This window comes from Cajanus cajan, chromosome 1, assembly GCF_000230855.2.
Source record: "Cajanus cajan strain Asha chromosome 1, NIPB_CcT2T_4, whole genome shotgun sequence".
Lineage (NCBI taxonomy): Eukaryota > Viridiplantae > Streptophyta > Magnoliopsida > Fabales > Fabaceae > Cajanus > Cajanus cajan.
In genome coordinates, this window is record NC_138517.1 from 25356876 (window position 1) to 25375658 (window position 18783).

The 18783-nt window shown below is 44.9% G+C and overlaps 1 protein-coding gene across 1 annotated transcript; it reads right to left on the reverse strand.

Moving 5' to 3' along the window:
* Nucleotides 1–706: 706 nt before the first annotated feature.
* LOC145953844 (uncharacterized) lies at nucleotides 707–15253 on the reverse strand. Its single transcript, XM_083067638.1, has 7 exons — nucleotides 15071–15253; nucleotides 14680–14956; nucleotides 14194–14249; nucleotides 13215–13367; nucleotides 12096–12182; nucleotides 6199–7619; nucleotides 707–746 (listed from the first exon to the last, which is right to left on the reverse strand). The coding sequence occupies exons 1-7, from the start codon at nucleotides 15251–15253 to the stop codon at nucleotides 707–709; spliced, it is 2217 nt and encodes a 738-aa protein (XP_082923764.1).
* Nucleotides 15254–18783: the final 3530 nt, after the last annotated feature.

Below are 18783 nucleotides of genomic sequence, written 5' to 3' on the forward strand. Positions count from 1 at the left end.
AATTCAGCATATATCAGCATATAGCACAGCTCAACAATATACAGCCCAGCTCAAACAACTTACAGCACAACAATATTATAAATCAGATCAACATTGAACAATAACAGCTTACAGCACAACAATATTATCATTAAGCTTAACACCATACATCAAAAGCATCTCAGCTCAGCAAATGTCAACATTAATCAGCATTTCTCAACATATATCAGCATATAAATGAACTTCACATCCGCGCCCGGCGCACTCCTGGTTGCGCCAGGCGTGGCCCAACCAGAGAGTACCAGGGCTCAAACGCGCTTGGCACAATTCCAATTGCGCCCGGTGTGCTAGAAGGCAGAGACTCCAAAGAGCCTCACGCGCCCAGTGTGCCAATCCCACGCTCATCGCAGGGAAGGCAGAGACCTCCCCAAGGTCTCACGCCCGGTGCAATACCCATTACGCCCGGCGCCACCTATGGCAGAGACTCCCAAAGAGTCTCCACGCCCGGCGAGACGTGGTCACGCCCGGCGCAGCACCAACAAATCCCAAAACATATTACATACTGATATCGCACCCAGCTTGGTCCAACCACGCCCAGCGTGGGCCATCCAGAGGCTCACACTCTCAAGCTCGCTCGGCAGTTACACCTTTGCGCCCGACGGGCTTGCCCAATGGAGCCCTCTAGTGGTCTCGCGCCCGATGCGAAGAACTGCACCCGGCGTGATATTCAGCAGCAACTCACCAAGTTTGAAAATCTTGCCCAAAACCTGCAAAAATCAACAACCCAAGCACATGCAAACCAGCCAAAATGTCCCATTTTCATCAAAGAACTCAAAAATACCATCTTTTCAACATGCAACCACCATTCATCAAAAACCCAAATTTTCATCAAAATCCCGAAAATTCCATTTTTCATCAAACTCAGCCAAAATCATCAAACATCAACAACTAATGAGCTTTTGGAACTCATTTACAGCCAAAAACAGCAAAAACCTAGCTTCTGTTACCTCAGTATGAAGAAATCTGAGCTCCGGGAAGAAGAAAAGCTTGAACGGGGAAGAAGCTTGAGCAAACGAAGGAGGAGAAGAAGAGAGAAAGTTCCGAACACTCAACAAGTACCACCCGACTCTAGCTCAGCACCTATATCACCACAAGGAATCAACAATTGATGGAAGAGGAGAGTGAGGAATGAGAGTGAGTGAGAGTTTAGAGAGAAAGAGAGTTGGGGAGAAAGGAAATCCGCACGGGGGTCTCACAACCACCCTGTCGCCACCGGCCCAAACGGGCCTCGGCGGTCGCGAAGACGGTCGAGCTCGCTTTTATTTTAGTTTTGAAAATGTATTGGATTATTAGAACGACTTGTTCTCAAACTGAGACCTTGTCGATCCTATCCAATTTATTTATTAAAACGTCTCACCAATCCATATTAATCCCAAGCGGGACCCTCCATGGATTAGTGGTTTTCGTAAAAGGAGGGTTCGTGGAGTCGCCACCAATGTTTTACTCAAAACATTGGAAAAAGGGATAAGGCAATTGATTTTATAAATCAACTTTGGCCATTACAACCAGAGTTGGGTAAGGGAGTCGGTTACGCGTGGGGAAGGTGTTAGCACCCCACAGCGCCCCTTTCGGGTTCCCTATGACAGATTATTTTCTAAAATAACAACGTAAAATTACTAAATTACCCCTATTTATTATAAGCGATTATAAATTAACTATCTACATGATGACAGTTTAAATATGCACACAGAAAGCAGTAAAAGGAAGGATTTAAGAAGAAACCTCTTGAAGCGTGCTTTTATATATTGAGTAAAACTGGGAAGCTTTTTGGCGTTCCCTCGCTCTACAAGCTCGCTTGCTCCTTCCTAAAACTTTTAACTATGGAAATCCGGAGGATTTCCCTTCGACTAGGTTCGATCCTCAAGCAAAATGGCTCGGGGCTCAAGAACTTTGTCGGATCAACTCTCCGAGTGATTTCTAGGGCAGAACACTGCTCAAAAACCCCAGAATACTCAAGGAGAGGGTTGAAACTATCTCCAAAAGTGTGGAATGACGTCCAATTGACGTCATATTTATAGGGAATAGGCGCAATACGGCCTACAGAAGCAATACGGCCGTATTGAAATTTTTGAACTTCAATACGGTCGTATTGAGTTCAATACGGCCGTATTGAAATTCAGAAATTTCAATGCGCCCGTATTGGTTTCAGTACGGCCGTATTGAAGTTTCAAAAACTTCAATACGCCGTATTGAGTTCACTGCGGCCGTATTGAAGCTTCAATACGGCCGTATTAAGTTCAGTACGGCCGTATTGGGCTTCATTCCCTCCACTTCCTTATTTTGAGCTATTCTAAGACCTCTAGACCTACAGAGAACCCTCCTAGGGCCTTCCAGGAGTCCTTCTAGCTGATCTTCCTTCAGTCTTCGAGAGTCTTCAAGCTTTATTTCCGACCCGGACAATTTTAGGGGTCTACAGCTGCCCCCCCTTTACTTAGTCGGACGGCCTTTTGGTGTATCGGCTGACAAGTAAAGGAGTTGACCCAATTGTCCGGGTGATGCGCCGACCTTCTGACTTGTAGCGTCTTCCGGTGGAAAATTGTCGAGTAGCCTCTCCAGGTTTTGCTTTGCTTGCTGCCCAAGCTGGAAGCTGTGAGTACCGCCTCTCCAGGCTTAGCTTCACTCTTTGTTCGAGCCGGAAGCTAAGTACCCTTGTGACAACGGTAGCAGTGTGAGTTTCGCCTCTCCAGGCTTAGTCTTGCTCTTTGTTCGAGCCGGAAACTAAGCACCTTTGTGACGACGGTGAGCAGTGTGAGTTTCGCCTCTCCAGGCTTAGTCTCGCTCTTTGTTCGAGCCGGAAACTAAGCACCTTTGTGACGACGGTGAGCAGTGTGAGTTTCGCCTCTCCAGGCTTTGCTTTGCTTGCTGCCCAAGCTGGAAGCTGTGAGTACCGCCTCTCCAGGCTTAGCTTCACTCTTTGCTCGAGCCGGAAGCTAAGTACCCTTGTGACGACGGTAAGCAGTGAGTGCCTCCTTTCCAGAGATAGCTTCGCTCATTGCTCGAGCCGGAAGCTGCATACCTCCGTGTTTGTGACGACGGGGTAGCGTGAATATCTCCTTTCCAGGGATTTGTGATGATTTTGTCTCCACAGTCCACGATGCTGCTTCGACGGTTGTTTTTTGATTTTTGTGCCACTGAGGGCTGGATAACGCAGGGATCCGTCTAGGGGATGTGCAGTCATTCATAGGTTCTTGTGTCTCAACTTTCCATTGCGTAGTTGGTGCCCACTGGGGAATTTCTGATTCCTTTGGGGTGCAGACACAAAGATGCTCCTTCTGATGTGAGCGGTGCCTTATGATTGGCTGACGTCCTTTCGGCGTTGGTGGAGTATCCCGGTTATCCTTGTTCGGGTGTCTCTTTTGGTTTTCTGATTTTGCTGCCTCTGTGTAGGCTGTTATCCACTGGGGGATTTTGTCGTTGATTTTGATTAGCCTCTTCTGTTAGGCATATTACCTTGATGTTCAATGATTGGCTGAGAGCCAGATTCCACTTGGGGAATGATTATTGATCTTTTTATGATTTTTCCTTTTGAAGGAGTGCCTCTTATGTAGGCGACTGGGGAATGGGGTTCAGTGTTCGGCTGAGTGCTGGATTCCGCTTGGGGAATATTTATTGATATTTTTTGATTTTTTCTCCTTTTGCAGGGATGCCTCTGAGTAGGCGATTGGGGAATGAGGGATCTTATGTATCCCAGAGTATTATTTAGGAAGCCTCTGCAGGCTTAGCCTCACTCAGCGCTTTGAGTCGGAGAGCTATCTTCCACTGAGGAAGTGTTAAGTCCTTTGACTTGTATATACTGTTTGGATGATCGCACTTCCATTGGGGATTGCGTCGGTTTTGCTTTGATAGCTCTTGCTGGGGATTTTGAATCCAAGAGCATGAGTTGAGGTTCCCTCTGGGGAGTATTATTTCTGCGAGCCTCTCCAGGCTCAATTATTCTGAGAGTATTTTTTCGGCAAGCCTCTCCAGGCTCAGTTATTCTGTACAAATTGTTTGTTGGATTTTCTGTATCCTTGCATTTTTGCTTGCTGCTGTCATACACAAGCAATTTTCTATTTTTCTATTTTATGCGGTTGCCTCATGATAAGGTCTTTGAATGTGCGACTAATGTGTGTGTGATGCACAAATACAATTTTTTATTTTTGTTCATTTATTTAGAAAAGTGAGTGGCTCTCCCTATCCTCTTCTTCTTGGAGGACTTTCTGTCATTGACGCGAGGGAGTATTTTTGTGAGCCTTTATGCAGGAGATTATGGATTTTACAGGAACCCCTCCAATTTTCTTTTATTGACCGATTATTAATGGAATTTCGTACAATTTTTATGAAAAACCAATTCAGAGGCATAATCACATGGTCAAGAAAGAAAAGAAACAAATGGATATTTTTATTGATATTCACAAGTGTTTTTACAGAAAGGTTTACAAAGGGAAATTTCTGAAGAATGGCTGGCCAGGGTAGGCTATATACATTGGGCTTAACAATTATATCTGTAATTGCTGCCCTTCCCGTTCCCTAGTTGCTTCGGGTGAGATGCCTGAGCCAGGAGTGTAGATGCTGCAAGACGCTTGCTTCTAGAAGATTATCACTTGAACCGCCTTTCGGTTTTCGATTCAAGTGATCGTTGCTTGCTTTACTTTTTGCATCTTATTCTTTTGCCCCTAATTTTTGCCTAGGACATGTCCTAGCGGGGATAATTTTGCCTTTGTTTTGCCTAGTACCCTTGTACTGGCGGGCTTTTTGTTTTGCCCTAACTTTTGCCTAGGATGCCCTTTTTGGGTTTTCATCCTAACGGGCTGATGCAAGCAACGTCTTCAAGCATAATACTTCTTTACCACGTCAGCGTTGACTGGGTATCGAAGTTCTTCTCCGTCCATGTCTGTGAGAATCAATGCTCCTCCGGAGAAGGCTCGCTTCACCACGTATGGTCCTTCGTAATTTGGGGCCCACTTTCCGATCTTGTCCTTTTGAGCTGGTAGCAATTTCTTCATCACCAGCTCTCCCTCATGGTAAATTCGAGGATGGACTTTCTTGTCAAAAGCCTTTTTGATCTTCCTTTGGTAGGCTTGACCATGGCATATGGCGTTCAGTCGTTTTTCTTCGATAAGGTTCAATTGGTCGTGTCGACTTTGAACCCATTCTGCCTCGGAAAGTTTTGCTTCCATGATTACTCTCAGAGACGGTATCTCGACTTCAACCGGCAGAACTGCCTCCATTCCATAAACAAGGGAGAATGGAGTAGCTCCCGTGGATGTACGTACTGAAGTCCTATAACCATGGAGAGCGAAGGGTAGCATCTCATGCCAGTCTTTGAATGAGACAACCATCTTTTGTACTATCTTCTTGATATTCTTATTGGCTGCCTCGACTGCCCCATTCATCTTTGGTCGATATGGGGAAGAGTTATGGTGCTGAATTTTGAACTCTTTGCACAGTTCTTCCACCATCTTATTGTTCAAATTGGATCCATTATCAGTGATGATTTTGTCGGGAATACCGTATCTGCATATGATATTCTTTCTGATGAAGGATGTTACCACCTTTCGGGTCACATGAGCATACGATGCCTCTTCTACCCATTTGGTGAAATAGTCAATGGCCACAAGGATGAACCTATGTCCATTGGATGCCTTTGGCTCGATGGGTCCAATAACATCCATGCCCCACATTACGAATGGCCATGGTGAAGCCAACACATTGAGTGGCGTTGGTGGGACATGAATGTTGTCGGCGTATGCTTGACACTTGTGGCATTTCCAGACGTATTGGTAACAATCCTTTTCAATGGTCGACCAATAATATCCTGCTCTGAGGATTTTCTTAGCCATTGCAGGCCCGGGGATATGGGTACCGAAAACCCCCTCATGTATTTCTTTGATTACATTTTGAGCTTCGACTTGGTCTATGCACCTCAACAAGACCGAGTCATAATTCTTTTTGTAGAGGGTTTCTCCAATCAACAGAAATCCCATGGCCCTTCTTCGGATATGCTTTTTATCATTATCGCTAGCCATATCAGGATATTCCCCTTTTGACAGATATTGTTTGATGTCATGGAACCATGGATGATCGTCAACAGCTTCATCTATCAGTAGGCAGAACGCTTGCTTATCGTGCCGCCGGATATTGATGATGGGCATTTCATGCTCCTTATCCAAGGCGAACATCGATGATAGTGTAGCAAGGGCGTCAGCGAACTGATTTTCCTCCCTTGGGATATATTCAAAGACGACATTTTGAAAGAATTGTATCAGGTCTTTGATATGTTCAACATATGGTATCAGCTTAGGATTTCGGACTTCCCATTCACCTCGCAGTTGGTGGATGACTAAAGCCGAATCTCCGAATACTTTGAGCTTTAGGATACCATTGTTGATTGCTGCTTGGATTCCTAACGCGCAAGCCTCGTATTCGGCCATGTTATTTGTACAGTCGAAGTTGAGTCTTGCCGTTAAGGGGATATGCTTTCCTTGTGGGGAGATTAATACTATTCCAATCCCCTGTCCAAGCATGTTGGAGGCTCCATCAAAATACATGGTCCACGCATCATCTTTTGGTTCTTCATGTTGTATACTCATTATATGCTCATCGGGGAAATCATCCTGAAGGGATTGGTAATCATTGGTCGGCCCGTGTGCTAGGTAATCAGCTAGGGTACTACCCTTGATGGCTTTTTGTGTGACATGTATGATGTCGAATTCTGATAATTGTACTTGCCATCGGGCGATCTTCCCAGTGATTATTGGCTTGTCGAACACATACTTAATTGGATCCATTTTGGAAACCAACCAAGTAGTATGCCTTATCATATACTGCCTGAGCCTTTGTGTTGCCCATGCTAACGCACAGCAAGTCTTTTCTAATGGCGTGTAGCGGGTTTCATAATCTAGAAATTTCTTGCTCAAGTAGTAGATGGCTCGTTCTTTCTTTCCAGTTTCGTCCTGTTGCCCTAGCACGGCTCCCATGGACTCATCAAGCACTGTTAGATAGAGGATTAATGGCCTTCCTTCGACAGGTGGCACCAATACTGGTGGATTGGCCAAGCACTGTTTGACCTTGTCAAAAGCTCGTTGACAATTCTCATCCCAAGTTTCGGAATGATTCTTGCGCAATAGCTTGAATATTGGCTTGCACGTGTCAGTCAACTGTGCGATGAACCTTGCAATGTAGTTCACCCTGCCAAGGAATCCTCTTATCTCCTTCTCGGTTTTAGGAGGAGGCATTTCCATTATTGCCTTTACTTTATCGGGGTCCACCTCTATGCCTTTTTCACTAACGATGAACCCGAGAAGCTTACCCGACCGGACTCCGAAAGTACACTTAGCCGGATTTAGCTTAAGCTGATACTTGCGAAGCCGATTGAATAATTTTCTCAAATATTGAATATGGTTCATCTCGTCTTTTGACTTCGCGATCATGTCATCCACGTATACTTCAATTTCTTTGTGGATCATATCGTGGAATAGCGTCACCATCGCTCGTTGGTAGGTGGCACCCGCATTTTTAAGTCCAAAAGGCATCACCCTGTAGCAGAAAGTTCCCCAGGGTGTAATGAAAGAAGTTTTCTCGCGGTCTTCTATATTCATCTTGATTTGATTATACCCCGAGTATCCATCCATAAAGGAATAGAGTGTGTTTGTGGCGGTGTGATCCACAAGTGTATCGATGTGGGGTAAGGGAAAATCGTCCTTTGGACTGGCATGATTCAAATCCCTATAATCAACACACACTCTAACCTTCCCATTCTTTTTGACGACTGGCACAATGTTAGCCAGCCATTCAGGATACTGGGATACAACCAAGAATCCCGCGTCCAATTGTTTTTCTACCTCCTCCTTAATCTTTAAGGACCATTCGGGCTTGATTCGTCGAAGCTTTTGCTTAATGGGTCGAAACCCCTCTTTTAAGGGCAACTTGTGTTCGACAATGTTGGAGTCCAAACCGGGCATATCATGGTACGACCATGCAAATACGTCCTTGTATTCCCTCAATAATTGAATCAATTGTGTTTTTATTCCATCACTGATACGGGTCCCAATGTTGACCTCTTTCAATTCTCGATCCTGCCCCAAATTCACGGTCTCCAATTCTTCTTGATTCGGTTGGAGTAGACGAGCTTCTTGATCTAGCAGTCTTTGCAGATCCGGAGAGATGGTCTCCTCATCACTGTCCAACTCAACCCATTCACCCTCGGTTTTCGGATCCCGGTCAGAGCGAGCAATCACAGACATAATTATTTATTGGTTCTGTTTAGGTTTAGAGTTTATTAATATTAATGAGAGAGAGAGAATAGAACAAAATGAGAGAATAATGTGTGAAAAAAAAATGCCTCTTTATTGATATATGAGTGTAAAACTGTACAAAACCCTTTATTTACATGAAAAGGTCCTCATGATCTCGGGTACTGATCATGAGTCCCTAAAAGAAAAAATATGGAGGGGCCCTATCATGGCTTGCCTTTCTCTCTACTCCTGCTGCGGTAGAGGATTCTTGCTCACGTCGGGCGCCGTCGAATCGAAAGTGACCCACCCAGCATCGATAAGGTCTTGGACCTTATACTTGAGAGCTCTGCAGTTCTCCGTTGAATGTCCCGGTGCCCCCGAATGGTATAGACATTTGTCTTGTGGATTGTACCAATCGGGGTAAGGTGGATTCACTTTCTTTGGTGGAATGTAAGCTATAAGACGCGCCTCCACTAGCTTCGGCAGGAGATCGCTATAAGTGGTCGGAAGTTTGTCAAACTTCTTCACAGAGTTGTATTGCGATTTGCCTGACTTCGAAGTGGAAGAAGATGGGGAAATGGTTACAGTGTTGACTCCTCCTTCTTTCTTCTTCCCGAAGGCCTTCTTAGCTTCATATGGTTGGGAAGGCTTAGCCAGCTTCCCACTTTTAAGTCCTTGTTCCACCCGTTCTCCAATGGTGATGATGTCCGAGAAGAGTGTCGTTGTGTTCCCTATCATTTTATCGTAATAGGGACCAGTCAACGAGTTGATGAATAAGGACACCGTCTCCTTATCCGACAGCGGGGGTTCTATCTGTGCCGCCAACTCCCTCCAACGTTGGGCGTACGCCTTGAAGGATTCATCATTCTTTTTACTCAAGGCTTGAAGATCTGACCTATCGGGTGTTAGGTCGATGTTGTATTTATAGCGCTTGAGAAAGGCGTCGGCCAACTGCCTCCATGTATGTACTAGATTTCCATCTAGCTGCATATACCAGTTGAGTGCAGTTTCAGCTAAGCTCTCTTGAAAGCAGTGGATCAAGAGCTTTTCATTTGTGGCATATGCAGCCATCTTGCGACAGTACATGGTGAGATGACTTTTGGGGCAAGTCGATCCCACATACTTTGGGAAATCCGGCACTTTAAATTTAGGAGGGAATTGAATGTCCCTCACTAAGCACATGTCGGCGGCATCTTTGATGTCAAAATCATGCCCCTCCATAGCCCTTAGCCGATCCTCGAGGGCGTGGAATTGTTCCTTTGATACTTCGGGCTCTTTAACCATAATTCCAGCCCCAAGGTGTACGGCGTGTGGAGGATCTTTTTCATGCTCTTCCTCCTCTCCCTCATGATGGGACCCATGATCACTATGATGAGATTCATGGACGTTGTGATGACGCATGAGTTCCATCATTTGCGCCATTTGGTCTTTAAGTTGTGAAAGCTCGGTTGTGAGCTTTTTGTTTTGCTCCTCCAATGCTTCCATTTTCTTGATCTTCTTTGCGCGTGTGAGGACAGAGAGATGACCAGCCACTTTCTAAAAATGAATATTTAATCTAATTAATTTATGGAATGAATACGCTCTTGACATGAGCTTGATAACCCTCCATTTTTAAGGCGCTGCCTTTTTAAAATAGAGTGTTACCACCCTCCTTGACTTATGATCTCTCCTCAACGGAGAATCTCGATAATTATGGGTCACTTTTACTCATGTCAAGAGGTATTGGTGAACCTAAAATGCATGGTTTATGAGGATGCATGATATCTTTATTGGTAATGATGCACATGCTCCTCATTTTTATTATATTTTTACACATGGTCTTTCCTCTCATGTCATGGTTTTTTCATGCATGGGGATTATTCTTCAGACCTTATCACGAGGTTATTTATTAATGCACAAACAATTACACATAACGAATGCACAAACAATTCACTCATCCACGAACAGTCACGAGCGAATCACGAGGTAGGGGTATCCTGCAGAAAGGTGCATATTCAAGGTAGGTTCTAACTGTTCTCACCAGTCCAAGGCCCCCAAGGTGCCCCCATTATAGGGACCCAATTCCTCTCATCGTAGGTCGATGGAAAGCTCCAACGCACCGTCGGACTCAAGTTCATGGTTATCACCTTGAGTGATGTTTTCCGACAACGGTCTACGGGCACCTATAGACCCATTCGACAACCGGCCGTACTAACATCCACTCCCTATGGTTAATCACTCATGCCCCCGGGTATAGAGGGAACTGTTGTGTGCAAAGGTTTGTGTGCAGTTTTTATTTCAAACAATTGCGGAATTTAAACATACAACAGTTATTTAAAAGCCACATAGATAAACATGTTATCATACAAGCAAGGGGTAATGAAGTAATTTTAACTATTATTTGTTAAAAATAATCTGTCACTAAATGGGACTGACTCTCGAGGCTTCCCCAGTGGAGTCGCCATCTGTCGCCACCGGCCCAAACGGGCCTCGGCGGTCGCGAAGACGGTCGAGCTCGCTTTTATTTTAGTTTTGAAAATGTATTGGATTATTAGAACGACTTGTTCTCAAACTGAGACCTTGTCGATCCTATCCAATTTATTTATTAAAACGTCTCACCAATCCATATTAATCCCAAGCGGGACCCTCCATGGATTAGTGGTTTTCGTAAAAGGAGGGTTCGTGGAGTCGCCACCAATGTTTTACTCAAAACATTGGAAAAAGGGATAAGGCAATTGATTTTATAAATCAACTTTGGCCATTACAACCAGAGTTGGGTAAGGGAGTCGGTTACGCGTGGGGAAGGTGTTAGCACCCCACAGCGCCCCTTTCGGGTTCCCTATGACAGATTATTTTCTAAAATAACAACGTAAAATTACTAAATTACCCCTATTTATTATAAGCGATTATAAATTAACTATCTACATGATGACAGTTTAAATATGCACACAGAAAGCAGTAAAAGGAAGGATTTAAGAAGAAACCTCTTGAAGCGTGCTTTTATATATTGAGTAAAACTGGGAAGCTTTTTGGCGTTCCCTCGCTCTACAAGCTCGCTTGCTCCTTCCTAAAACTTTTAACTATGGAAATCCGGAGGATTTCCCTTCGACTAGGTTCGATCCTCAAGCAAAATGGCTCGGGGCTCAAGAACTTTGTCGGATCAACTCTCCGAGTGATTTCTAGGGCAGAACACTGCTCAAAAACCCCAGAATACTCAAGGAGAGGGTTGAAACTATCTCCAAAAGTGTGGAATGACGTCCAATTGACGTCATATTTATAGGGAATAGGCGCAATACGGCCTACAGAAGCAATACGGCCGTATTGAAATTTTTGAACTTCAATACGGTCGTATTGAGTTCAATACGGCCGTATTGAAATTCAGAAATTTCAATGCGCCCGTATTGGTTTCAGTACGGCCGTATTGAAGTTTCAAAAACTTCAATACGCCGTATTGAGTTCACTGCGGCCGTATTGAAGCTTCAATACGGCCGTATTAAGTTCAGTACGGCCGTATTGGGCTTCATTCCCTCCACTTCCTTATTTTGAGCTATTCTAAGACCTCTAGACCTACAGAGAACCCTCCTAGGGCCTTCCAGGAGTCCTTCTGGCTGATCTTCCTTCAGTCTTCGAGAGTCTTCAAGCTTTATTTCCGACCCGGACAATTTTAGGGGTCTACACACCCCAACAACAGGAGTTTTCGTCCCAAAAAATAGACTTACTTAGGAATAGAAACGGAAACCGCTCCCTACACTGCTGCTCCACCTCCCAAGTAGCCTCACCAGTAGTTGAATCCCACAACACCTTCACCAGAGCTATGGACTTGCCCCTCAACTCCTTCAGCTTATGATCCACCACAGCTACCGGTGACTTCCCAAAAGTCAAATTCTCCTTCACCCTCACATCATCCAGCTCCACCACATGACTAGGGTCATGGTCATACTTCCTCAGCTGGGATACATGAAATACATCGTGTAGGTTTGAAAGAGACGGTGGCAAAGCCAACCGATAAGCAACCAGACCCACACGCTGTATAATCTGATAGGGACCAACAAACCTCGGTGTCAACTTCCTAGCCTTCAGCGCTCTACCCACTCTAGAGGTCGGGGTCACCTTCAGAAACACATGTTCCCCTTTGGCAAACTCCAAAGGCTTTCACCTTTTGTCAGCATAAGATTTTTGCCTACTCTGAGTAGTCTTCATCCTCTCCTGAATCAGCTTCACCTTCTCAGTAGTCTGTAGGATCAACTTCGGTCCCACAACCACTAACTCACCATCTTGATACCAACACAGAGGAGTCCTACATCTCCTGCCATACAAGGCTTCAAACGGCGCCATCCCAATACTAGCATGAAAGCTATTATTGTAAGTAAACTCCACCAGTGGTAGGACTTCCTCCCAGCTTCCCAAGTGGTCTAACACACAAGCCCTCAGCAAATCCTCTAAGGACTGGATTGTCCTCTCTGACTGACCATCCATTTGTGGATGATAAGCAGAACTCAACTTCAGCTTCGTGCCTAAGGCTTGATGTAGACTCTACCAAAATCTAGAAGTGAACCTCGGATCTCTGTCTGAAATTATACTGGAAGGCACCCCGTGCAACCGTACTATTTCCCTCATATACAACTGCGTCAGCTTCTCCAAGGACCACTTGATGTTGACAGGCAAGAAATGCGCACACTTGGTCAACCGATCAACAATCACCCAGATAGCATCACTATTCCTAGCCGACCTAGGTAACCCCACAATGAAGTCCATAGTGATACTATCCCACTTCCATTCCGGAATCTCCATCTGCTGCATCAACCCACTCGGCTTATGATGCTCCACCTTCGCCTTCTGACAAGTCAGACAGGCCGCCACATATTCAGCTATCTTCCTCTTCATACCAGACCACCAGAAAGTCTTTTTCAGGTCTTGGTACATCTTAGTCATACCAGGATGTATGCTAATAAGTCTGCTCTTGTGGCCTTCCTCCAACACAGCTCTTTTCAACTCAGCATCATGAGGTAGGAAAATTCTGCCCTTGAACCTCAAGATACCATCTCCGCCCAGTTCAAAACCAACAGCCTTCTCGGTACCCAGCAACCCAAGAAGTTTCACCAGCTCAACATCTTGTAACTGTTTCTGTCCAACCTGCCTCACGAACTCACTAGTTATGGTAATCATTCCATAACTAATGTGATCCTGAGCTAACTCCACACAGAGATTCAAATCTCTGAACTCCTTCACCAGCTCCAGCTCTTTCACCATCATACTAGACATGTGAATGGATTTCCTACTCAGTGCATCCGCCACAACATTGGCCTTCCCAGGATGATACATCAACTGGAAGTCATAATCCTTCAGAAACTCCATCCACCGCCTTTGCCTCATGTTCAGCTCCTTCTGATCAAACAGGTACTTCAGACTCTTGTGATCACTAAAGACGCTGAACCGAGCACCATACAGATAATGCCTCCATATCTTCAAGGCAAAAATAACTGCTGCCAACTCCAAGTCATGAGTAGGATAATTCCTCTCATGGTTCTTCAGTTGCCTTGAAGCATATGCCACCACTTTCCTATTCTGCATCAGCACACACCCCAGACCCAGGTGAGAAGCATCACAATACACATCAAAGGGCTCACCAGAATTGGGCAACACCAGCACAGGAGAAGTAGTCAACCTCCTCTTCAACTCATCAAAACTCTGCTCACAAGCATCTGTCCAAATGAACGGCTGCTCCTTCCTTGTCAACTGGGTTAGAGGCGCTACTATCTTAGAGAATCCTTCAATGAACCGTCGATAGTAACCTGTTAGACCCACAAAACTCCGAATATCAGTGACAGTCCTAGGACGTTCCCACTACAACACCGACTCCACCTTAGCCGGATCAACAGCAATCCCCTCAGCTGAAATCACATGTCCCAAGAACTTCACTTCATTCAACCAGAACTCACATTTTGAAAGCTTAGCGTACAGCTGCTTCACCTTCAAAATTTCCAGCACCAATGCTCTCCATGCTCCTCCGGGGTCCTTGAATAAATCAGGATGTCATCAATAAACACCACCACAAATTTATCCAAGAAGGGCCGGAAGATCCTGTTCATGTAATCCATGAACACTACCGGGGCATTGGTCACACCAAACGCCATCACAACATACTCATAGTGACCATACCTAATCCTGAAAGTAGTCTTCGGTATGTCACCCTCCTTCACCCTGATTTGGTGATAACCTGACCTCAAGTCAATCTTGGAAAATACAAATGCTCCCCTCAGTTGATCCATTAAGTCATCTACCCGGGGAAGTGGATATTTGTTCTTAATGGTCAACTTTTTCAACTGCCGGTAATCCACACAAAGTCGACTACCTCTATCTTTTTTCTTTACCAACAACACGGGAGCACCCCACGGTGATACACTCGGCCGCACCAACTGCTTCTCCAACAGGTCCTCCAACTGACCTTTCAGCTCAACTAGCTCAGTTGGGGCCATCCTATAGGGAGCCACCGACACTAGCCCTGCACCTAGAACCAAGTCAATACTAAACTCCATCTCCCTAGTAGGAGGCAACCCAGGCACCTCATCCGGAAACACTTCAGCAAAATCTCTCACCACATCAATTTCAGCAATGACCCTCTCGGTCTCCACACTCATGGCAGCAAGTAGAAGACAACACTCTACTCCATCTTTCAACAATGATTTAGCTTGGCCAGCTGAAATCAACAACTCATCCTCCACCTGAGGAAATATCAACTTCCTATTGGCACAATCTATAAGGATGCGATTGGCAGACAACCAATCCATCCCTAAGATTATGTCAATATCCACCAAAGGCAAACAAATCAAGTTCACCTTATACCTCTTCTCATTCACAACAATAGGACAGCCAACACACAGCTCAGAGGCAACTACCGAAGCAGAAGCGGGCATCGACACTAGCAGTCTCAACCCCAAATCACACACCGACACACCCAGCATAGCAGCACAAGCATACGAGATAAAGGAGTGGGAAGCTCCAGAATCAAACAAAAACATCACATCCTTACCAGTAGCTTTACCCTTCCCCTTCACAAGATCTGAGGAAGTAGAAGCTTCAGCCCTAAACAAAGCGAATACTCTGCCAGCAGTAGTAGGTCTATCACCCCTCTAAGCATCGCCTCTCTGAGCACCCCTCTCCGGTCTGTTCCTGGCGGGACAGTTGGTCGACTCATGACCCATCTGATGGTACCTGAAACACCGGCTCTCCGTGTGTGGACAATCCTTGACAAAATGGGGTCCAACACACCTGTAGCATTTAAGAGTGGCACATCCACCCTGTCTCCCTCCTCTGGTAGCATCAGTAGGTTGCCTAATGACAGGACTCCCTTGTTATGGTTGGGGCCTATCATATGGCTTCCTCTGACTTCCTCCTCTCTTGGACCCAGCTGGTCCCTCAGCAGTCTTCATCACACGGTTGCCACCTTCTAACCGCTCAACCACCTCAGCCTTCTCCACCAAGGCCGAAAACTCAGTGATGGCCATAGGCACCACCACCCTCTTCAGCTCTTGCTTTAGACCCTTAGCAAATTTCCTGCATTTCCAAGCCTCAGATATAGCTTGCGAATAGAAACGAGCCAGGTGCTCGAATCTCATCGCATACTCGGATACTGTCATCCCTCCCTAGTGCAACCGCATGAACTCAGCTTCCTTGGCGTGCCTCACGCTCTCTGGGAAATACTTCTCCAGGAACATCCTCCTGAAGCACTCCCAATCAAGAACAACTCCTCTAGTAGTCAGCATATGGTGAGTACCCCTCCACCAATGCTCAGCCTCTCCAACCAGCATGTAAACAGCATATGCCAGCCTTCTCTCCTTAGAACATCCCAACACAGTGAAGATCTTCTCCAGCTCACAAATCAAGTGGTTAGCTATCTCTAGGTCTGCATCTCCCTTGAACTGAGAAGGATGGCGTTTCCGGAACTCAGCTAGATCTTGACTCTCCTATGACCCCACGGGCCTCGTTGCACCAGCTGCAGCTCTATTAGCGTCCATCCTAGCAAAATAAACATTTTTCTACTGCATAGCCATAGCCATCATCTCCATGGCACGGGCTATCTGCTCATTGGTTCTAGTCATTATCTACAAAAGTAACAGCACCTTCAGTATATAATAACTAAACCAAACAACAATCAACAGCACAACAAGCAACACAGGAATCAGCACAACAAAGCAACACAACACAGATCTAAGCACAACAAAAGCCTAAAGGAACCAACTCCACAGAGTGTCCACTAGACTCGAACTACTCTGATACGACTAAAGTGTAACGACCCGGCTGGTCACTACACATAGCACAACACCACAACACTACACAGAAAAGAGCAAGTATATATATATATATACAACTAAAATATATACACAAGGTCCAATTTGGGGCTAAGAATTAGAGTATACAAAATACACCCAGCAATGCTGCACTAAAAAGCTAAAATAGCAAAATCATCAAAAAGAATAAGCTCCATCTGCCAGCTACAGACCTGCCTCAACTCACCAACCTAACCCTGCTATGCTCCCATACATAGTATGATCATTGCAGTCCAAACCACATGGAAACAACAAAGGGTAAGCTAGTGAAAAGAATCAGCATATAAAGCATATATAGAAAATATGAACAACTACAACTATCAGCACATATATTTTTCACATCATACAACATAAACAACGATAAACACACAATGCGTCGTCACGCATATCAACTCAGAGATCTCCTACAACAACTCAGGCTTACGGTCTACAACAGCTTAGCCTTACGACCTACAACAGCTTATCCTGACGGCCTACAATAGCTCAGCCTTACGGCTTACAACAACTCAGCCTTACGGCCTACAACAGCTCAACCTTACGGCCTACAACAGCTCAGCCTTACGGCCTACAACAGTTTATATCAACATGCATCACATCACAGCAATTCAGCATATATCAGCATATAGCACAACTCAACAATATACAGCCCAGCTCAAACAACTTACAGCACAACAATATTATAAATCAGATCAACATTGAACAATAACAGCTTACAGCACAACAATATTATCATTCAGCTTAACACCATACATCAAAAGCATCTCAGCTCAGCAAATATCAACATTAATAAGCATTTCTCAACATATATCAGCATATAAATGAACTTCACATCCGCGCCCGGCGCACTCCTGGTTGCGCCAGGCGTGGCCCAACCAGAGAGTACCAGGGCTCAAACGCGCTTGGCACAATTCCAATTGCGCCCGGTGTGCTAGGAGGCAGAGACTCCAAAGAGCCTCACACGCCCAGCGTGCCAATCCCACGCTCATCGCAGGGAAGGCAGAGACCTCCCCAAGGTCTCACGCCCGGTGCAATACCCATTACGCCCGGCGCCACCTATGGCAGAGACTCCCAAAGAGTCTCCACGCCCGGCGAGACGTGGTCACGCCCGGCGCAGCACCAGCAAATCCCAAAACATATTACATACTGACATCGCACCCAGCTTGGTCCAACCACGCCCAACGTGGGCCATCCAGAGGCTCACACTCTCAAGCTCGCTCGGCAGTTACACCTTTGCGCCCGACGGGCTTGCCCAATGGAGCCCTCTAGTGGTCTCGCGCCCGACGCGAAGAACTGCACCCGGCGAGATACTTAGCAGCAACTCACCAAGTTTGAAAATCTTGCCCAAAACCTGCAAAAATCAACAACCCAAGCACATGCAAACCAGCCAAAATGTCCCATTTTCATCAAAGAACTCAAAAAGACCATATTTTTCAACATGCAACCACCATTCATCAAAAACCCAAATTTTCATCAAAACCCTGAAAAATCCATTTTTCATCAAACTCAGCCAAAATCATCAAACATCAACAACTAATGAGCTTCTAGAACTCATTTACAGCCAAAAACAGCAAAAACCTAGCTTCCCTTACCTCGGGGAAGAAGCTTGAGCAAACAAAGGAGGAGAAGAAGAGAGAAAGCTCTGAACACTCAACAAGTACCACCCGACTCTAGCTCAGCACCTATATCACCACAAGGAATCAGCAATTGATGGAAGAGGAGAGTGAGGAATGAGAGTGAGTGAGAGTTTAGAGAGAAAGAGAGTTGGGGAGAAAGGAAATCTGCACGGGGGTCTCACACTTAAACAATGCGACACCTAATCAGCACATGCGCTTCATAAATATATAATCGTACAAATACCTAGATGATACACTAGTCAGCGAAATACTGGGACAGTGCACTGGTCAACAAAATGCATAAACATTACATTAGTCAGATAATAAAGGGACAATACATAGTTGGAAAAATCCCTAGAAGGCAAACTAGTCGGTAAAAAATTAGGATGGTACATTAATAATATTAAGTTAAATAGATAAAATTATATATTTTAACATAAGAGTATAATGTCCTTATTTTTCAGAAGAGAATAATATACTTTATTTTAAATTTTATCATTAAAATAAAATAAAAAGTATTAAAACATTAAAATAATTTTTATTTTAAATTTCAAAAATATAATATAATTAAAGTTTAAAATTTTAAAAAAATATTAGTTAGAATTCGAT

What these genes read in the sequence shown, in the direction of transcription:
- LOC145953844 (XM_083067638.1), bottom strand. Translation starts at nt 15,253, where the DNA reads ATGTTTTTGTTTGATTCTGGAGCTTCCCACTCCTTTATCTCGTATGCT. An exon ending in ATTTTGAAGGTGAAGCAGCT is followed by an intron (nt 13,368 to 14,193) that starts GTACGCTAAGCT and finishes TTCGTGAGGCAG; the next exon opens with GTTGGACAGAAACAGTTACA. An exon ending in TGACTTTTGGGAAGTCACCG is followed by an intron (nt 7,620 to 12,095) that starts GTAGCTGTGGTG and finishes AATCAAATCAAG; the next exon opens with ATGAATATAGAAGACCGCGA.